Genomic DNA, 23152 nt, shown 5'->3' on the forward strand with positions numbered 1-23152 from the left:
TGTTGCGTAGACACGCATGGCTTCGCATTTCAGGATTCAAACCTGATGTTTAAAGTGCTATACTTAACCAGCCCTTTGATGAGCAACACTTATTCGGACCTAATGTAGATGTATCCCTTGAAAAGATGAAAAAGGATACAGATACAGCCAAATCTATGGGAGCCAAACGGTCATTTCGCCGCTCATCTTACAGAGGCGCCACCAGGGGATACTCTTCAGACACACCCTCTACCTCTTATAAAGCCCCTACACAATCCACCGATAGTAGGGGCTACCAAAGGGGTGGTTACAGAGGTAACAACAATAAGGGCAGAGGTAAGAACAACAACTCCCGCTCTGCCTCCACCCCTACCCAATGACTTCCCTCCCCTTCCCTCGCCTCATTCCACTCCTGTCAGGGGAAGACTACAACAATACCTACCAGCCTGGGAAAACATCACATCAGACAGGTGGGTGCTACAAATAATTAAGTCAGGTCACTGTCTCGAACTAACATCTACCCCCCCAAACATACCACCCAGACAGCGTCCAATGTCACAAGAACATCTGATACTGCTCAGACAGGAGGTTCTATCCCTCCTGCAGAAAAATGCAATAGAAATAGTTCCAAAGCTTCAGCAAAACAAAGGAGTATACTCCCCGTATTTCTTAATTCCAAAGAAGGACGGATCTCTAAGGCCTATCCTAGACCTCAGACCCCTAAACCTGTACATACAGTCAGACCACTTTCATAGGGTCACACTCCAACCGGTCCTTCCGCTCCTTTTACAAGACGACTTCATTGTCACTCTGGATCTCAAGGACGCCTACGTCCACATCCCTATCCAAACAGCGCACAGAAAATATCTCAGATTTGTACTAGACGGTCAGCACTACCAATTCAAAGTACTCCCATTCGGAGTCACAACAGCACCAAGGGTGTTTACCAAATGCCTAGCAGTAGTTGCAGCACACTTAAGAAGACAGCATATTCACGTCTTCCCATATGTAGACGACTGGCTCATAAAAGCCAGCTCATACAGCCAGTGTGTACGACACACTCACGCCACAATTCAACTGCTCCACGTCTTGGGATTCACAGTAAATCACACCAAGTCACATCTGCAACCGTCACATGTACAACAATATCTGGGCGCTACAATAAACACCCAATTAACACTAGCGTATCCCTCCCCAGCCAGGATAACAAGTGTACAAACTCTCCTAACAAAATTCAAACTGCAACACTCGCTTCCAGCTCGAGTGTTCATGCAGCTCATAGGAATGATGGCATCTTGCATATTCATAGTACCTCACGCAAGACTACAAATGCGTCCACTTCAAGAGTGCTTAGCACGACATTAGAACCAGGCTCATGGTCAATTAACAGACCTAGTGTTGGTAGACAGTCGGACTCATCATTCTCTGCAATGGTGGAACACCAAAAAGCTTTCAAAAGGCCGACCGTTTCTAGAGCCAGTTCCTCAAATAGTCATAACAGCGGACGCATCGCTCTCCGGCCGGGGAGCTCACCTACTGCATCACACCATGCAAGGCAGGTGGACACTGCAACAAAGGTTACTCCACATCAACCACTTGGAGTTACTAGCTGTCTTTCTAGCCCTAAAAGCATTTCAAACTCAAATGTCAGGCAAAGCTGTCTTAGTCCGCACAGACAATATGACAGCAATGTATTACATAAATCAACAAGGGGGGACGCACTCTCTGCAGCTCTCTCAGTTAGCGCAGCAGCTATGGAGATGGGCTATACCACTAAACATCTTCCTCTTAGCCCAACATGTTCCAGGAATACAAAACACCATGGCAGATCTGCTAAGTCAACAGACACAGCAGATCCACGAGTGGGAACTTCATCCACAAGTTCTTCAACCGTTCTTTCAACTGTGGGGACAACCTCAGATAGACCTCTTAGCCACCCACGAAAATGCAAAATGCCCAAAATCGCCGCCAGATATCCACACCCACTGTCCAAAGGCAATGCGATATGGATGAACTGGCCTGGAAAATTTGCGTTCGCTTTTCCTCCTCTCCCACTACTTCCATTAGTGGTATGCAAACTACAGCAACATTCCCTAACACTTATTCTAGTTGCTCCAACTTGGGCCAGACAACTGTGGTACAACACGCTGCTGCAACTTTCTGTAGTACCACACCAGAAACTAAGCCTATCTCCACGCCTATTAACACAGAACCATTGAGAGATCAGACACCCGGACCCAGCGCAGCTCAACCTTGCGATCTGGCTCCTGAAGTCATAGAGTTTGGTTACCTTAACCTCCCTCCAGACTGTACAGACCCCCCAGGATATTGCGGCATAGATTAGCAAATTTTGCGGCACAAAAATGGAAATTTTGCGGCACAAAAATGGAAATTTTGCGGCATTTTTGCGGCATTTTATTTTACTCATAATCGTTCCTTTTCAATCTTAAATCAATGAAAACTGTTTTAGCAGAGTATTTCAATTTGAAATAGGCATGTTTAAAGTGTCTGAGAGTGTTTTTTTGCTATATTCTACTGTGTGAAACATTTTGGAGCATAGTTTAAGCCAAGCACAATAGCACAGGCTTGCTGTTCATCCTGATGCTTCTGTGGGAGTGAGTCCTAACCCCAAGGGCTGTCCTTACGGTCCTGGATCCTTGCTTGGAGTCAGAGTGTACTCTCCCGGCTGACCTAAGGGTTTCACCAGTTCCCCAGCAGATTGACGCAGATCCATGCATCACAGCACAGCATGGCTTCTCATTGGGAGCTTCACCTAATCCAACACAGAACCTTGATTTCAGTACACCTCTGCTCCTGATCGGAGACTGCACAGGGCCCAATGCAGAGCGACGCAAAGACTTGTATCACTGCACTGTGTAGCCCCTAATTGATCAGCGACTTCAACAGATCGCAGCACCAAAAAAACAGACCAGAATCCAAGGCAGGCATAGTTACAACAAAGAGAGACATGCAAACATCCAAGTGATGCCATGTGCCCTAATACCTTAAGTACCTCAAAGAGTAAAAAAGAAAAATAGTGAAAGACACTATGTCAGGCTTGGATCGCCAAGGATTAAAGGAAGTGAACACTAGTGGCTAACCTAGTGATTGTAGGAGGGCCATGTGGAGATAGAAATAAATTAAGCAAAATAAAGCTCTTATACACTGGTAAGGAGCAAGTAGCCCAACCATAAAACAGATTACTGATGAAAGAGACAATCAGCACAAGACGAAGCAAGCCCATGTTGTGGCAAGTGCACTCGGCGTGTTGAGAAACAATAAGAGTAGCCCTGCAGAAGTGAGCTATTGGCTAATAATTTACCGTGAGACAGCAAAAGGCACAAAGATGATGGATGGAATGCAGAGCAAATCAAACATTCACCCCGGTCAAGAGATCTGTGTTAAATCCATTGTTTATCGTTGCGGACATAAGCCACTTTAAAGAGATGTGTGGTAATGTTCCAAATGCCCACTGTAATGAATAACGGTACGCCAGCAGAATGCCTGTGAACATGAACATTATATGAACAGAGAGGGCAGACTAAATACCTTTATTTAAAGCCGAAAAAAAGACTCACCGACTCAACAACAAAATCACCACTCTGAAAGGAACAAATGACGTGGCACTTCGTAATGTTAAATTGTCTATAATGTCTGGTATTTGAAGAAATATCCCAGATACCTATTATTCTGAATAACAGAGCCCGCAAAAAGCCTGTGAACATGGACATTGTATAAGAGAAGCAGAATGCACGGGAGCAGACCGATTTAAGCCTATGGAGATGGTCATTATATAAAAGGCAACACAAAGGTAAACTGATTGAAATTATATAAAGGTGGAAAGGAGGTCAACGGGTCAACAAGAGCATGCATCATTCTGAGACAGGTAATTGCTAATCCTCGCAAAAGAAATTCTGAGTAAATTGGATGCAACCATGTGAAAACTCACAAGCCCTTCAATAATGCCATACTGAAAGAGCCAAATATTTGGTGCCAAATACGCCAAACGTCTGGAACACAACCACGATTTAAGTAAGCCTAAAGAAAGGTTAAAAAGGAATAATCCCTAATAGTACTCAAATAAACATGTAAAGGGTCCATATTGTGCTTACTAGAAACGGGGGGCATAAATGTACCTGTTCATAACAGATGCAGAAGCGGCAGAATCACTCCAAGCTGTAACAACACCCGTCTGTGAAGAGGAAGTGGGTATCTTAATCTCAGTAGGCCTCAAACTTTCGAGGCTGTAAATCACTGCCCACGAGTGTGCGAAAGATGGTTAATTAATGCACCGCTAAACTCAAATTACTTCTCTAGACTGAATGTCTTTCTAACAGCGCAAAATGAAAACAGACACATGGCAAGAAGCACAAAAAAAAACCACCTTCAGTGAAATGTCAAAAACACCACTTTAACTCCGAATATTATGCAAGCTGCATCCAACCAGACCTAACACGTGCCCAGAGTATGTCCACAATGCCATTTAAGAGCGGTTGAAAACTATCACTTTTGAAACCCTTCCTGCTCCTGGTGACTCCTGCGTGTTCTCTTATCACAGCGCTCTATCTCTTTGATGTGAACTGGAGGCGCTGGGTCCTGCGGTATGTTAGCAATTGACGACGATTACCACTAATCAGCCCCCCGAGGTGCTTGCAACACCCGATTTCGCAGGCACTTTTGTAAAAAGCGCGGCCTTTTTGCAAAAGTGCCGATTTCGCTATTATTTTGCAAATCGCGAATTCCTGGAGAGTCTGACTGTATGAACGTTATTAAAGAAGCTAGACGTCCCACCACTAGAGCATGTTATGCAGCTAAGTGGAAACGGTTTGTAATGTACGGTCAAAACAACCACATAAATCCTTTAGATGTGTCTATTCAACACATCATAGGATACCTATTACACCTTCAAAAGTGTAATTTAGCGTACAAGTCCATCAGACTACACCTTGCGGCCATTGCAGCATACTTACAAAACGGACAACATTTATCTCTTTTCAGAGTACCTGCCATAAAGGCTTTCATGGAAGGACTCAAAAGAATAATCCCTCCCAGAACACCACCTTCACCAGTTTGGAACTTAAACATTGTTCTCACACGCTTAATGGAACCCCCCTTTGAACCGTTACATAAATGCGAATTGCAATTCCTAGCTTGGAAAGTAGCTTTCCTAGTAGCTATTACTTCTCTCAGAAGAGTTAGTGAACTACAAGCATTTACCATTCAAGAACCCTTTCTGCAAATGCATCATAATAAAGTGGTTCTACGTACTAATCCTAAATTCCTTCCAAAAGTCATTTCACCCTTCCATCTGAATCAGTCTGTTGAGCTGCCCTTTTTTGTCTCGCAGCCACAAACAGTTGCAGAAAGAGCTCTTCACACCTTGGATGTCAAAAGAGCATTGCTTTACTACATTGAAAGGACACAAACTTTTCGTAAAACTAAACAACTTTTTGTGTCTTTTTAACCACCATATAAAGATACCCCATATCAAAATCTGGGATAGCTAGGTGGATTGTTAAATGCATACAAATTTGTTACCACCAAGCTAAACGTACATTATATATTCCTCCTAAAGCCCATTCTACAAGGATAATAGGGGCTTCAATGGCATTTTTAGGGAACATTCCCCTAGATGATATATGCAAAGCAGCTAAATGTTCTACACCGCACACATTCACAAAACGCTATTGTGTAGATGTGCAAACTAAACAACAAGGCACTGTGGGCCAGGCTGTACTAAAAACTCTGTTTCAAACAACTGTAACAGATACTGGTGGTCGCCGCTACAGGTGGATACTGCTATACAATCTATGCACAGTGTGTAATCTGCAGCTCATATGCCTCGAACGGAAAATGCTACTTACCAGTATGCATCTGTTCTTGGCATGTAGAGCTGCAGAGTTACACACGCCCACCCGCCTCCCCGGCTACCTTTATCTGTTCCAGTATTATCTTAATTAGATACAAATTACATGGACATCACTACTTTCTTGTAAGACTCCATCACTTCCCTAATGGCGAAAAACAATATGGGGATGGAGCCTATGCCCATGCGCAGTATGATCCAAGGGAGGAGTCACCTATCCTGTGACTTCCAAAGACTTTTCTATAACAAAAACAAACTGCAAACTTCCGGGCCCAACACTAGGTGGCCATCTATGCACAGTGTGTAACTCTGCAGCTCTACATGCCAAGAACAGATGCATACTGGTAAGTAGCATTTTCCTTTTAGATCATGTGGGACCTGTTGCAAGAAAAGACGTCATTTAGAAAATCAGCACCATTATTGCATGTACTGCCTTTATCCATCCAACAGAGTGCAGCATTGTAAGGTATGTTGTACCTTTTCTTCCAAAACCCTAAAGGAAAGAGAAGGGAGCCTAATGTTGTGGCTCCAGAAGCTTAAGGCTGAGAAGGTCCCTGTTTCTGAGGGTAACAGTAAGGATTCTTCCCCATCTTACAGGAAAATTAACAAAAAGGAGAGGGAGAGGTCAGAAGTTCGCACTCCCTATGAACCTCCCAGGAAATCTACTAAAAAGACCCCCATGAGTCTCACAAGGAATGAAGTTGGTCAGAAAAATCTCATACAGAACGTAATCCCTCAGAAAAACATAAAAAACAATGTTTTTTTAATAAAAGCCTAAAGAAACATGGTCTGAGCCTCCTACATCTCCACCTCATGTGTCTCACAAATTCCAAAAACTGTTATCGTCACTGTCAACTGAGAGATCTTTGACGAGTCCACCGTCGACTACAACACAGACCACGGCAGTTGTGACAGCTGTGATTGTCATCAAATCACCGTCGATCATGTCAACATTGTCGATGATACAATCTATAATGCTCATCCCGTCAACTGTCAAACTGGTCTCTGCTTCGTCGACTGAGACAACACCATCAATGGTGACACCAGTTCCAGCAGCAGTGTAGGTGAAACCGCTGTCGATGACCTCATCGAAGAGAGAACAATTTCAGTAAAGACCAAAAGAGATGGGAAAAACAACATACTTAATACTAGAGCATACATCCCTAAACAAAGTCATCTACTGAATGAGGGTGGCTCAGAAAAGATGGTTCGTTTGGGATCAACAAGAGGTTTACTTTACCAGGAACAGCTTCATCAACAGTATCAGGAGGTGGTATACGTACCAAGGGCATTGGTTTCAGACATAGAGGTGATGTTGGCGGATTACCATAAACACTTTCCACCTATAATCACTTCACTAAGACGCCTCTGAAGACTCTTTCAGTGCAACCAGCCACTCCACAACCCCTAAGAAACATACCCGTAGCCACCTCCACAAGGCATACCCCACAGTTTATATTGCCAGTGCTTCATACCTAGTCTTCCGATGACAAGAGGGAAGAGGGGGAACTTCGAGATGTCCACACTGAGTGGAATACTTACCTCATTCCAACACTGTCATCCCAACACCAGCACCCACAAATTACCCTCTCTCCCTTTTCCATAATCTCCTGGAGAGAGCGGCAAAGAGGTTTGATCTTTCCATGACGACGAAGCAAATTGTTTGCATCTTATATGACTTTAAGGAACCCTTCAGATAGTGTCAGGGCTATTCCCATTGTGGATTATGTTCGGGGAAAAGGGATAAAGACCCAGCCTCAATGGCTGCAGTATTGCCACGCTTGGACAAAAAATATAAAGCCCTGGAAGATTCTCCTGCATGCATCATTGGGCATTCCAAACCTCACTCTGTAATCACCCAGGTGGCACAGAACTGTTATAAGAATGTATCTGAGCCAATCTCCGCACCTGCTGATAAAGAAGGTAGGCGCCTGGTCAACATCGGGAAACATTTTTCTTCAATGCCAGCACATACAGTGCAAGCATCAAACTCTTTGTCAGTGCTTGGAAGAAATGACCGCCACTTGTGGTTAGATATCACACCTTATCTTGACTGTCTCCCAGGTGACGTTAAAGCTGAGGCTAAGAACATCTTACAGGAAGGAGAAAGTACCTCCTCCAAAATTGACTGCGCCGTGGACATTGTGTCCTCAAGGTTTTGACAACTGGCAGGCTCAGCAGTCCTACGGAGGTATGGTTGGCTTCCCTCAGACCAGATGTGCAAAGTAAGATCCCGTGTGATGGTGAAGCCCTCTTTCGAAACCATGTTGAGAACATCCTCTAATCCATAAAAATGGACACAGATACCGCCTAGTCACTGGGTACCCTGCGGTATCATAAAATGCCTTTTCGTGGCGCACGAGGTAGAGGGCAATTCTCCTACAGAGGAAGTTATTAACAATAAAGGGACTTATCATACCAGTCTCGGTCACAACAGTTTTTTCTACAGTACCAGCAGCTACAGCCTCCTCAGACAGCCTACACGAGACATGCCCAGAGAAGAAGCCCTTGTCATCAGGGCAAAGACACAGGACCTCAACAGTGACGAACTGCAGGCCCTGGCTACATCTCCATCCCCCGCAGGCATACCTTGGAGGCAAAATATCTAGTCACTTCCATGACTGAAGGAAAATAACAGACCAATGTGTATTGGATCTAATGACCACACATTAGAATTGATTAAAAGACCACCTCTTACTCTGTCCCAGAAGTCCCCGCCAAAATATCTGCATCTTCTCAGGTTAGAAGTCCAGACCATGCTCAGCAAAGGGCCCATAACGAGTCGCTAGAAACCAGAAAGGAAGATTTTTTTCCCCGTTTTTTCTTAGACCGGAAGAAGTCAGTGAAATGGATAACTATCTTGGACTTTAGAAAACTGAACAAATATCTCTGGAAATAGACATTTTGCTTGGTCACACTCCAAAATATCCTACAACTTCTAAAGCAGGGAGATTCTATCAAAACATTAGATCTCCAAGATGCTTATTTTCATGTCCCGATACATCCACGCCATCAAAAACTCTTAAGATTCAGAGTAGACGGCAGTCATTATTGGTTCATGGTCCTTACATTCAGCCTCAAGTCCACCCCTTGCTTTTTCACAAAGTGGCTATCACCAGTAGCTGCATTCTTAAGACAGGAAAAAAACAAGTCTTTACATAGCTTGACAATTGGCTCGTCAAAGCATCTTCCCATCAATCTGCACATAGGGCAACCAACGCCTGCATACATCTTTTTAGCATATTGGGCCTTACCCTGAATCCGGAAAAGTCAGCCCTTCAGCCATCCAAAAGAATAACGTTCCTAGGGTCTACCCTGGAAGTAGAAGTAGTGCCTAACAAAGTATATCCAACTACAGAAAGACTGACTAGATTACTGCACTTGGCCCATCTAGTGCGAGGAAAAATTCCCTTTTTGGTCGCCTCTTCAATTCCGTGCTAGGGATGATGTCTTCACGCATTCCCTTGGTACCATTCTGCGCCTTCGAATGAGTCAGTTGTAAGAGGAACTGGGCAGCCAATGGATCCAAAACACGAGGCTCTTTTTGACGATATGGTTTGCGTCACCCCGGAGATGAGCACAGCTCAGTTATGGTGGTTATGGGGTCCTGAAACATGTCTGGTGGTGGCAGCCTAAGCAGCCACTCAGTTATCGACTGTGGGAGTTAAGGTTCTGGGGTTAGACTCAGAGGTCTCCCATGCGCAGTGATGCACTCTTGTTGCACCCTCAGCGACACTAGGGCTGCCGGGTTCAGAGTGTTGAGGCCCAGTGTTATCCAATGCGGGATAGGGGGCCTCCGGTTGGTGGCTGCCGGCAAGCAGGCCACTGGGCTATGGGAGCAAAGCTCCTAGGGTTTAGGTCAGGGCAAATGGGGAAACAAAGTAGCACAAAAGATGCACCCTCAGCGGCACTTGGGCAGCCGGGTGCAAGGTGCTGTTTCGAGGTCAGGTGTCCTGCTGTTTTCAATAGAGAACCTCTGGTTTGCAAAAGCACTGCAGGCAGGGAGACGAAGGGCTTCTGGGTGCGACCACCACTCTGAGAGGTAAGTTGGGAAAGTAAGGGTTGGTTAGGCACCGTTGATTTGGGTACACAAGGCCGTGGGGAGTCTGGTGCAGGGGTGCCTTTTGGGGTTGGATCTTCTTCCAAGCTCCGGGTCGTGGTCAGGGGGGGCCTTCTGGATTTAGGAAGCAGATGTTGGCTTGAGGCAGGTTAGGGGTCGCCGGATCTCGGTTCAGGATCGCCGGGGTGACCTCCCCGTGGTGTTTTCCCGCTCGGGACGGGTTCAGCGGGTGCAGAGTGGGCTGGGTTCGTGGTCTCCGGCTGCTGCCAGAGGTTGCAGTTAAACAAATTCGGTGTTCACGGGAGAAGCAGTCTTTGGAAGTGAAGGCAGGCAGGTCCTCTGGGGTTTTCAAGGTTGCTGGCTGCAGGACACACTGGGATTTCGCAGGAGCAGGTTCGAGGGGAGACAGGCCTGTAGGGCGTGGCTGCACGGGGTCCCTTCCCTGGGGTGGGTACACCCCATATAGTGCCACCCAGGCAGGAGCCTGTCTCTGGTTGGCTAGGTCCCCCCATCTTCAAGATGGTGTGGACTGAGAGTAGTGCTCCACCTTGCCTCCCCCACCTGCGGGGTAGAGTTGGCAGAGGTGGGCCCACCTCTTTCCCTCACTTGTTTTACCCGCCGGTTCTCCCGCCCAAAGTGGGGGGGTAGAACCAGTGGGGACCAGTTGCTGTAAGCAGAAAATGGTCTGGGGAAGCTCACAAAGGCGGCATGCTTTTCAGTAGCAGTCGGCAGTAGGAGTTTCTGCTGGGCGGTGACGTGGGGAAGGGGAGGGGCAGGGTGGGGGGTAGTAATCCAAATGCGATGCAGTGCGCGCAACGAAATTCGTTGTATTTATTTAAATGTTTACTTACTTTTTAAACTCCGTAATCCATACATTACTACCCCCCCACCCTGACCCTCCCCCTGCCCACGTCACCGCCCTGCAGAAACTCCTACTCCCGACCGCTACTGATGCTTTTGATGCGTCCCCTTCGTGAACCCTGCCCGTCCTGGGGGAGGAGGCTTGGCACCTCGTCCCAGGATGCGCATTGTTTCAGGCCAGAGAGCAGCAGGCTCTAGACCCAGGGGTCCAGAAACCTGTTTGTTGGTTGTAGCCTTAGCAGCCACTCAGTCGGGTCACTAGACGTTGGTTGAGTTTCAGGGGGCATCTCTAAGATGCCCTCTGTTGTGCATTTTACATTGAATCCCGCGCTGGCATCAGTGTGGGTTTAATGTGCTGAGAAGTTTGATACCAAACTTCCCAGTCTTCAGTGCAGCCATTATTGTGTTGTGGAGTTTGTAATGACAAACTCACAGCACCATATACTCCTAATGGCAGCACTGCACTTACAATGCCCAAGAATGGACTTGGGTACTGTAGGGGCACAGGGCTCATGCACTTGTACCCTCACCACTGGTTTAGTGCACCCTGCCAGAGGAGTGACTGATCTATGCCAGGGCAGTGGTTTGTGGGCATGGCACACAGAGATGTGTGCCATGTCGACTCTTCACTTTGTTCTGCACCAAGACATGTAGCCTGCAAAGGCAGTGTGTATGTGTCAGGGTACAGCACCTCTAAGGGTGGCACAATAAGTGCTGCAGCCCTTAGGGGCCTTCTCTGGTAACAGTGCCCTGGGTACTTGTGGTACCATTTAGCAGGGTTTGACATGTGGCCAGAGATGCCAATTGGGTTTAGGCTTCAATGCAATTTTAGGGAAGGAACATAGGCCCTGGGTACCTGATTAGCAGGAGCCCAGGGCACAGTCAGTCAAACATCAGCAATTAAGCAAACATTGGGGGCATACCATGCAAGAAAGAGGGCACTTTCTCACAAATGACAAAAAAATCCTTGACCAAAATCAGCTGAAATGTTTTTGTATATTTTCTATATCTTAAATCAAACTTTGGCGGCAAAATCCATCCTACCCCGCTTTTAAAAGGACATGCCCAGGTCCTCAATGTAAAATGGTGTAAATGTCTTAATGCCTGCACAGCCAATTGAACTGGAAAATTACATTTGTGACACTAGCTGCTTTATAATCCAGTATAAAACTGTTCTAGATAGTACACAGTTCTGCAATATCGAGCTAATGTTTTGCTGGATTATGTTTTATGCTCTACAAAGTGCTTTTGTATGCCTTATCCTCCTCTGCTGCACACCATGGTAACACTAACATTTTTATTTATTTTATCCTTAGTACCTAGTATGCAGTTTGGCAAGGAGCTATATGTAATTAGAGAAAAGGAGAGTGTCCTCAACCTTCCAATCTTTCGTGTTGGAGACTTGAGTTTTGAGTCATCAGTAAGGTGCTGCACTCAGGCTCTGACTGCAGCTGTCGTGCAGGACTTCGAGGAGAGGAGGAATTCAGATGAATCATGCATTACATTTTTAAAAGGAGAAGAGGTAAGTGAAAATTGAACTCTGACAAAGACAACAAAAATCTCTTCCCTAGTGTGGGTGTGTGTGTGTGTATGTATGTATATATAAATACATGAATCAGAAAGACACTTATCCGATACCTCTTGCTACATACAATCTTCCAAAAATGAAATGCGACAAAGTGAAGAAAGAACTCGTAAAAAAATCCACCATTGGCAGAGGAGTGGGCTATTAACAAAAGAGGAGTTGAAATTTCTAAATGTAGAACATCCAATTACTCCGGTCCTCTATTTTCTACCGAAAGTCCACATGATGATTACTCCGGTTCCTGGAAGGCCAATTATCTCAGCTCAAGGAAGCATGAATGAGAATGTTTCCAAATACGTTGCTTTTTTTCTCTAGCCCCATGTAACAGGTTTACCTTCCTATCTGAAAGACACTACTGACTTCTTGAACAAAATCAAAATTGTGAATTGCTGTCCTGATTATCTATTGGTTGTGATGGATATAGAATCCGTTAATACCAGTATTAACCATCAGCACGGTATTAGGGCAACCAGGTACTTTCTAGACAGCCGTGATGTTAGTCTAAGAGAGCACAACAATATGCTAATGGAGATAATTGAGATTTGCCTCAACACAAACTTTTTCCAATTTCAAAATGAGATCTTCCAGCAGTTACGCGGGGTGGCGATGGGCTCATGCTTCTCCCCCGGTTATTCATGTTTACATGTTGGCTGGTGGGAGAAGCATGTGCTCCGAACCACTTGCCACCGCTGGTGGAAACATATAATCCATTATTGGCGTTATATAGATGACGTTTGTATCATTTGCATGGGGTCAAAGGAGGAGGCATCTGCTTTTGTGAATGATATCAATGTTAATGATCTTAACCTTAGATTTATGGCATCCATTAATAACAGTTCAGCTGAATTTTTGGACGTTTTAAAGTATGTTGAAGCTAATGTTCTCCAAACCAGACTGCACCGTAAGTCAACTGCGGGCAACTCAATTCTCCACGCCCAGACTTCACATCCGAGGCATACAATAAACAGTATTCCGTACGGTGAATTCATTCGAATTTGTTGTATTTGCAGTTGTGAAACAGTTGCTGACAAGTGTCTATCGGAAGCTTTTCAGAGATTTCTTAAAAGAGGCTATACAAAGTGCATATTAGACAAAGCCCTGCTCAAAGCTACGGGTAGACACAGGGATGAGCTATTACAGACAAGCCTAAAAGTAACCATTATGCCAGGCACTGATAACATTCAAGAATGCCCAGTTCGCCTGATAACAACTTTTTGTACTCAAGAAAAATCCATTTTGCGTATTATATGCTCTGAATGGCCCATTATTTTGACTGATAATATCTTGGGCCCTATTATGCCTTGCCAGCCAGCAGTTACCTTTAGACGGGCACCCTCAATGCGGGATGCCCTGGATAGAACGATGCCAGAGGTACTACGTAAAAGAAATCTTGGTTGTCTAAAATGGGTGTTTTCAAATGTACATCATGTCGTGCTTGCACATTTGCTAACAACAGTACTCACTATTCTACAGCATTTAGTGAGGAAAAGATCGCAATACAGGAACATCTGACATGTCGGGTATACAAACTTAAATGTATGTGCGATCTAGAATATATTGGCAGCACAAAGCTTCCTGTTTATAAATGCATTTTGCAGCATGTTAGGGCCATCGTCAATTCAGATAGCAACTATCCAGTGGCCAGACAATTTAAGTCTGTACATGATAGCAAACTTAAGGTCTTAGAATATACTGTCTTAAGTTCCGTTCCTAACCCTGGACGGGTTGGAAATCGTGAGAAGTTACTCCGACAGAAAGAAACTCATTTTATTTTGGCCCTTGATACTAGATTTCTGAATGGGTTGAACATTAATGAGGATCTTCACAACTTTTTATAACCTTTTGTAATTTGCCTTGCATATTTGAAATGTTAACATGGAGAGACTCATTTCTTTCATTCTTTTCGAACTCCTTACATGAGTGTTTGTTTATTACATTTATATGATTGTCATTTGAGCCTGGAATATTGGCAATACACAATTGAATGTCGCCTCCACCTTGCGGTATCTGGGGATTAGTATTATTCAGGAGGTAGGGAGAATTCCCGAATACAATCTTGATCAGGTATTTACGGTATGTCAGAAGCAGTTAAAGGTCTGGGCTTACCTCCCCTTATCCATCTTGAGTAGGATAAATTTAGTGAAGATGTCCATCTTGGCCAAATTCACAATTTTTATTCAATTCTATCCCTTTGGCTTTTGACACCAAGCAGTTAGATAAGTGTCAACGGGAGATTAACTCTTTTATATGGAAATATAGAGCCACCAGATTGGCGTGGAAAAAGCTCAGGAGGAGGAGGGAAAAAGGAGGGTTGGCATTACCTGACCTCCAATATTATGCATTCGCTTTCCAGCTCTCACATTCAAGAATGCTTTAAAAAAAAATCAATTACACCTGGAGGTGAAATGTTTAGGGCTATGTTAGAAGGGGCTGATTTACCAGCTGAGGGCTTCTTGTTCACTTAGTGTCGGTGCACCTCAAGGTTCAGGCTCGTGTCGTGGGGCACGATGTTTGGATTTACTGGTTGGAGCCTGACCTGCTTGCCCCTTGTGAACGTGTTTACTGTGTGTTTCGAGTTGGGAGCAGAAGGAATTTTTCCGAAACTGCTGGCTGGAGCAGCGCTTTGAAAAGTGAGTGACACTGAAAAACGAACTGTGTTAGTGGGCAGACTTGGCTTACAGCGCTCAGGTAAGTACATTATTTAAGAGGTGTTTGGGCATTATAGTCATCTGCAAAGGAAGAAAAGACAGCGCTATTCACCTTTCAATTTGAAGACTTTTCCCTGTGCGCGCTCTTAAGTGAAAATACCGCCCACAGAGATAAATGGGAAAACCACGTGGGTCGTTTTCAAAATGAGACTGCCTCCCGTGATCAAGGCTCGACAAGAGCAGAAACGTTGGGATTGACTGCCTCTTACCTTTGTGCTGTCTGTCCATTAAAGATTTTAAACGCAACTCTGCCAAGTTTCGGTACCTCTTTTGAAACATGAAGGAGGTAATGCTGGGATATATATATATATATATATATATATATATATATATATATATATATATATATATATATATATATATATATATATATATATATATATATATATATATAATTTGCATTTCAGGTAAAGCTTTAAGCTGTATGCCGACGCGTTTCGAGGACTCTATACTCGAGGTCCCGGTCAAGAGGGAGGTCGCAGGACCGGTCGCGGAGTCATCACCATTATTCCTCGTCGAAGTCTTCGCCTTCGGGTAAGTCGAAGCACAAAAAGAAGGTGAAGAAGCACCATCGCTCTTCGTGTTCTCCCCGTCCATCGGCCGACGCGACACAGGTTGAGGAAGGTTGCTGGTGGAGCCTGTTGGGTTGACTCGGAGCCTCCCTCCCTTCCTGGGGGCAGGGGCGACCCCTTCCCAACTTTGTTGCTTTTAGAAAGCCCTCCATTCTACCTTTGGGCAGCCTGACTCCGCTGGCCCGCCTCCGGGCCCCGCGGACTCGGCTCGATTCCGGCAGCTTTGGCGCTGCAGGGCCCCCAGGGATCCAGGCCTGGATCCGGATCGGCACAGGTCGACCTTGTGACACCTCCTCCGTTGCCGAATCCAGTGACTACACCTCCGCCGCCTCCTCGGATGCCGGTTGTATCCCCAGCCGACGTCGACCTCAGCCTCCCCCTCGATGTGAATAAGGAGCCGGACTGCTTTGTGGATTGCCGAAGCACTCACATGTGAGTAATCAATGTCCAGTTACAATTTAACAAAAATTACAAACACCAAATATGACAGAAGTGACAAGATATCCAGAAGATGAGTGAATCTTGGAGTCTTTAATGGAGATTACAGCCAGCCGACACGTGTTTCATCGCCTTCGCGATTCATCAGGGCTGAAACAAACAAATGAGTAGCGTCTAGCATAATCTGTGAGCAAAAAACATTTATATACAGGGCCATAATATCTGGCCATTGTGTTACATGCACTACAACTTCCTCCTGCAGTGGACATATAGTGAGTGCATCATTTCACAAGTATTGACTCACTCGTGCTACCACAACACATCCGTGTCGGAATTCCGGTGTATGCTACCGACTATACATAATGACGTGCCTATATGTGATCGTGATGGTATTTGGACATGTGCGGCGACGAGATCACCATTGTTTCTCTAGAAAACAAGCAATGACACATGCTCTATATTGATGGCTAAAGTGTCCTAATCGTGAACGGCTCTTGCATCATCCATGCTGGTTCTTTAGTGAAAGTCGTGAGAGACAAGTGTCATTTCCAAAAACATACCTAGAAGGCCGTATCGATGTCAGAAGGTCTATATATATCCAAGAAAAGAAAGAACAAACCGAAAAATCTCATCACTATCAGCGATTCCGGTAATATTCAGGCAAAAGGTCACCAAATGAGACTGTAAGCCACTAATTGCACGCCGGCTTACCGCTCAGCTGGTGATAATTCCGACCCAGCCGGGCCCGTGACTAATACTGCTGGCGCTGGTTCGTCCAGCAGCGATCAATATTTCTGTATCTATAATCAAGTGAAATAATTTATGTTTTATTCATAGTAGGGAAAATTGTCAATTTTTATAACTCAGATGTCAGCTGCATTCTCACTGGAGTCCTGGTATTTGTTATTCGAGATTTGATCTTTTATTACTACTTCAAAACATTTGATCCTACGCGCTATCACCGTCTAGCGTTGTACGCAAAATTCACCTATTGTTAATCCACTTACATGTGTGAAGATTAATATACAAAATAATGTGCTCGGAGGTGACCCGATATAGTTGTTCTGGTTTGCGGTTGTCGATATCAAATGGTATTACTGTTAAAGGAATAACAATAACAGATATGTTACTATCTCACACAAGTCATCAAAACGTTATTCATCGTTATACCAGTGTAGATACAAGATTTACCTATTTCTTTTACTTCACGGATACCTGTTGCGGTTCCAAAATTGTGGTGTGTTTCATGCTAGAGGGGAACGAGTAATGAGATTCTTAGTTTCAAAATTACACCTCGTATCTTTGAATCCGAAGACCATCGCGCCCCTAACTCACCCGTGTTTGGCGTCCTCTGCGGGTGTGGCGGGTTCACCTCCTTCGCGCTCAGTTCCTGTTTGGACACGTGATTGAGTGCGAAGCGACGTATATGGGTACTTCCATATGACGTAGTTCAAAGACTAGAGCGCGTTCGGTGCTAGTCTATGCCGACCATGTTGCACGGTCTCTTGTATGCATAATTATTCGTGTAGATTTATAATGACGTTATTTATTGCGATCTCTAGAAAAGTAGAAAAGAAGCGAAAAAACCACGAAAAAAACAACAATCGCGATGAGAGGATCGCAATGAAAAAACGAAAAATATGACCATCAAGTATATTAACAAGAGTGTGAATAGACGCTCACATATGAGAATGCGTATGATCTCTGGAAAAGTCCGAAATTCCCATATTTTTTGACTAATGTCAGTATATACCGTGACATAAGTCTCAAAATGATTAGTGATGGTGGAGTGCACACCGTGAATGATTCAAACTAATTAAATCCGTGAGAAACCCAGTCATACTGTGACTTATTTAATTTCTAACATATTAGCTGTTTGGCATTTATTCTTTCCCTAAGTTATAGCTTTGAGATCTCATAACATTACTTAATTGTACAGGAGAAAAACATCCCAGCATTTGGAGAGATTGAGATATCGACGAAATCTTACAGGTCTACAGTAAGTTACAGTGTTCTTATATCTTAGACATAAATCAGATTATGCAGTTCAAGCAGTATCTATTATTAGTCCCCCAGAAAAAATTGCATCTCCTGGTCGTAATTTAATCCTGATTGTACCGATTGCAAACGCATAATCCAAGTTGCCTCAGTGCGTCTTAATTTTAATTCTCGGTTACCACCTCTTATTGCCACTGGTATGGTTTCAATTCCAAAAAATTGTACATTTTTGTTCTGTTGATCTTTTTGGCACGAGGCTACATGCAAAGCCACTGGATATTTAGGGTCACAGTTTACAATCGCTCTTATATGTTCCATCATTCTTTCCTTCAATGGCCTGATTGTGCTACCTACGTAGTGCTTGCCACATTCACATTCAATAATGTAGATAACAAATTTCGTAGTACAATTAATGTTGCTCTTGATGGTATAACAAACGTCATCAGGGCCTGTGAAATTCGTAGTTCCATGTTTGGCCCATTTGCACATACTGCAGAACCCGCATTTGTGAAAACCCAGACCTCGTTGTGTCAACCAATTAGTACTTCTCATATCACGGGGTACTGTGGGACTCAACTTGTTTCTTAATGTGTTACCTCTTCTAAATGAGATCTGTGGCCTCTCTGTGATGTACTTAGTCAGTGTTTTTTCGGATTTCAATAGGCTCCAATGTTTAGTTAAACTTTTTCTTAAGTCCAGATGGAGTGAGTTGAAATCCGTGACCATTCTTATGTGTTCTTTATTGTCTGAGTTATTTGTAATCTCCATTAAAGACTCCAAGATTCACTCATCTTCTGGATATCTTGTCACTTCTGTCATATTTGGTGTTTGTAATTTTTGTTAAATTGTAACTGGACATTGATTACTCACATGTGAGTGCTTCGGCAATCCACAAAGCAATTAGCAGTAGTTTGTTCTACTCTAGAGAGTGGTTTAGGTTTGTCCACTCGCCGTGAAGCACCGTAGACATCTTAATGAGCATAAGTAAATGCGTATAAACTGGCAGTGCACCCAACTTCAACTGTTTAAAAACCTTCCTGTCGTTTCAATAAGGAGCCGGACTGGCCTCAACCAACGTCTGGACCGCTGCTGACCGGTACTTTTTTACCACTGTTTTCCCCTGGTGTTCCCTATCACCCTGAGTGACAATCGGAGGAGGGTGAGGAGGACTGAGAGGGGTCTGTGGACCCTCTGGCAGACCAGTTAGAAGAACTGGACTGGAGAGAGGAGTTGGGTGAAGCCAGTGGTCTGGACACCTCCCCAGACCATGGCATGCTAACTCCCCCTGCCGTGGCTATGGAGGAGGGTGCGTCAGACACAGTGGTGTTGCGTAGGGCGGCTGAGCAGCTGAGGCCTTAAAACTTGAGCTTCCTACGGTGGCGGTCAGGACTAACCTCCTGACCGATGTGCTTCAGCCGGCAGCGGCCTCCTCAGACCCCTGCTGCCGTTTAATGAGGCCCTCACGGACATCCTTTTGGGCACTTGGTCCAAGCCCAACACAGGGGCTCCTGTGGATAGGATGATTGCTCGACGCCACCGCCCGGCCCCGGGCAACCCCGTTTTCCTCTCTCAGCACCCCACTCCTGAGAGCTTGGTGGTCCAAGCCTTGACTTCCATCACCACCCCTTGTTGTAAATAATTTTGTCCACCCTAAGCGTGGAAGGGTATACTCAGATGTGAGTCCCTTGCTCATTGCACCATCAGGATTCAAGCAAGCCGGGCCGAAGACGCCTGAAATGGCAGAAACCGGTCCCCGGAAGCTTGTTTCCTTCCCAGTGTAAGAATTGGCTTTTGTAGTCTGGTCTGCCCTGTTCCCATGATGCACTGGGCCAGGGACAGACTAATCTGCATACAGCCAGGTTCTGAAACTGGGATGGTGCAATGAGCTAAAAAACGGTGTTGGTTCTAGCCCTGATCTCTTGACTGGGTGAGAGTACTCTGCTTAATTCAGAGACTCTGTCCATCACCACCCCTTGTTGTAAATAATTTTGTCCACCCTAAGCGTGGAAGGGTATACTCCGATGTGAGTCCCTTGCTCATTGCACCATCAGGATTCAAGCAAGCCGGGCCGAAGACGCCTGAAATGGCAGAAACCGGTCCCCGGAAGCTTGTTTCCTTCCCAGTGTAAGAATTGGCTTTTGTAGTCTGGTCTGCCCTGTTCCCATGATGCACTGGGCCAGGGACAGACTAATTTGCATACAGCCAGGTTCTGAAACTGGGATGGTGCAATGAGCTAAAAAACGGTGTTGGATCTAGCCCTGATCTCTTGACTGGGTGAGAGTACTCTGCTTAATTCAGAGACTCTGTCCATCACCACCCCTTGTTGTAAATAATTTTGTCCACCCTAAGCGTGGAAGGGTATACTCAGATGTGAGTCCCTTGCTCATTGCACCATCAGGATTCAAGCAAGCCGGGCCGAAGACGCCTGAAATGGCAGAAACCGGTCCCCGGAAGCTTGTTTCCTTCCCAGTGTAAGAATTGGCTTTTGTAGTCTGGTCTGCCCTGTTCCCATGATGCACTGGGCCAGGGACAGACTAATTTGCATACAGCCAGGTTCTGAAACTGGGATGGTGCAATGAGCTAAAAAACGGTGTTGGATCTAGCCCTGATCTCTTGACTGGGTGAGAGTACTCTGCTTAATTCAGAGACTCTGTCCATCACCACCCCTTGTTGTAAATAATTTTGTCCACCCTAAGCGTGGAAGGGTATACTCAGATGTGAGTCCCTTGCTCATTGCACCATCAGGATTCAAGCAAGCCGGGCCGAAGACGCCTGAAATGGCAGAAACCGGTCCCCGGAAGCTTGTTTCCTTCCCAGTGTAAGAATTGGCTTTTGTAGTCTGGTCTGCCCTGTTCCCATGATGCACTGGGCCAGGGACAGACTAATTTGCATACAGCCAGGTTCTGAAACTGGGATGGTGCAATGAGCTAAAAAACGGTGTTGGATCTAGCCCTGATCTCTTGACTGGGTGAGAGTACTCTGCTTAATTCAGAGACTCTGTCCATCACCACCCCTTGTTGTAAATAATTTTGTCCACCCTAAGCGTGGAAGGGTATACTCAGATGTGAGTCCCTTGCTCATTGCACCATCAGGATTCAAGCAAGCCGGGCCGAAGACGCCTGAAATGGCAGAAACCGGTCCCCGGAAGCTTGTTTCCTTCCCAGTGTAAGAATTGGCTTTTGTAGTCTGGTCTGCCCTGTTCCCATGATGCACTGGGCCAGGGACAGACTAATTTGCATACAGCCAGGTTCTGAAACTGGGATGGTGCAATGAGCTAAAAAACGGTGTTGGATCTAGCCCTGATCTCTTGACTGGGTGAGAGTACTCTGCTTAATTCAGAGACTCTGTCCATCACCACCCCTTGTTGTAAATAATTTTGTCCACCCTAAGCGTGGAAGGGTATACTCAGATGTGAGTCCCTTGCTCATTGCACCATCAGGATTCAAGCAAGCCGGGCCGAAGACGCCTGAAATGGCAGAAACCGGTCCCCGGAAGCTTGTTTCCTTCCCAGTGTAAGAATTGGCTTTTGTAGTCTGGTCTGCCCTGTTCCCATGATGCACTGGGCCAGGGACAGACTAATTTGCATACAGCCAGGTTCTGAAACTGGGATGGTGCAATGAGCTAAAAAACGGTGTTGGATCTAGCCCTGATCTCTTGACTGGGTGAGAGTACTCTGCTTAATTCAGAGACTCTGTCCATCACCACCCCTTGTTGTAAATAATTTTGTCCACCCTAAGCGTGGAAGGGTATACTCAGATGTGAGTCCCTTGCTCATTGCACCATCAGGATTCAAGCAAGCCGGGCCGAAGACGCCTGAAATGGCAGAAACCGGTCCCCGGAAGCTTGTTTCCTTCCCAGTGTAAGAATTGGCTTTTGTAATCTGGTCTGCCCTGTTCCCATGATGCACTGGGCCAGGGACAGACTAATTTGCATACAGCCAGGTTCTGAAACTGGGATGGTGCAATGAGCTAAAAAACGGTGTTGGATCTAGCCCTGATCTCTTGACTGGGTGAGAGTACTCTGCTTAATTCAGAGACTCTGTCCATCACCACCCCTTGTTGTAAATAATTTTGTCCACCCTAAGCGTGGAAGGGTATACTCAGATGTGAGTCCCTTGCTCATTGCACCATCAGGATTCAAGCAAGCCGGGCCGAAGACGCCTGAAATGGCAGAAACCGGTCCCCGGAAGCTTGTTTCCTTCCCAGTGTAAGAATTGGCTTTTGTAGTCTGGTCTGCCCTGTTCCCATGATGCACTGGGCCAGGGACAGACTAATTTGCATACAGCCAGGTTCTGAAACTGGGATGGTGCAATGAGCTAAAAAACGGTGTTGGATCTAGCCCTGATCTCTTGACTGGGTGAGAGTACTCTGCTTAATTCAGAGACTCTGTCCATCACCACCCCTTGTTGTAAATAATTTTGACTTCCAAGGGCGCATTCCTCACTGCACCACCTGATAGGGAATCCAAGAAGCTGGACCACCTTGGGAAGAAGAGGTTTTCTTCCTCCAGCTTAGGACTGCGGTTGGTGAACACCGCATGTATCTTGGCCCATTGCTCCCACTCTGTGTGGGATTCGGTCACGCAGGTGCTGCCACAGTGCCTAGAGGAAGCCCGGCCCATCCTCTCCCGTGCATTTGCCGAAGGGAGAGACGCAACGAAGTTCACCATAGATGTGGGCTGGACACTGGCGAATCACTAGGCAGGACGCTTTCCACATCAGTAGCACTGAGTCGCTACGCCTGGTTGAGGTCTCTGGCTTTTCGGGTGATGTCCAAGCTACACTTTTGGGCATGCCATTTGATGCACGTCATTTATTTGGCGACTAGGCAGACAACGCGCTTGAGCGCTTTGAGGATTCCAGGGCTACTGCCAGATCCTTGAGCCTCACTTCCACCTCCCGCCAAGCGTAGTCTGCTTTTCGCCCCTTTCGAGGCTGCGGAAGGGGTACCCTCCACTTTCCGCCCAGAACCACAGGCCTGTGCAAGCTGTCCAACCTCTGCGCGGCCAGGGACGTGGATCCCTCCGTCGTGGATCTGGGGGCCGGCGGGCCGGCCAGTCTACCAGTGCCCCTTCTACAGCAGCCTC

The 23152-nt window shown here is 45.7% G+C and overlaps 1 protein-coding gene across 1 annotated transcript in view; it reads left to right on the top strand.

Moving 5' to 3' along the window:
- Positions 1-23152, top strand: part of FRAS1 (Fraser extracellular matrix complex subunit 1) — a 1313599-nt gene that overhangs the window by 444694 nt on the left and 845753 nt on the right. The window contains exon 12 of the mRNA XM_078676362.1: positions 12083-12288. Within this exon, the coding sequence (XP_078532488.1) occupies positions 12083-12288 (206 nt within the window). The remainder of the gene's footprint in view (positions 1-12082; positions 12289-23152) is intronic.

This window comes from Lissotriton helveticus, chromosome 2_1, assembly GCF_964261635.1.
Source record: "Lissotriton helveticus chromosome 2_1, aLisHel1.1, whole genome shotgun sequence".
Lineage (NCBI taxonomy): Eukaryota > Metazoa > Chordata > Amphibia > Caudata > Salamandridae > Lissotriton > Lissotriton helveticus.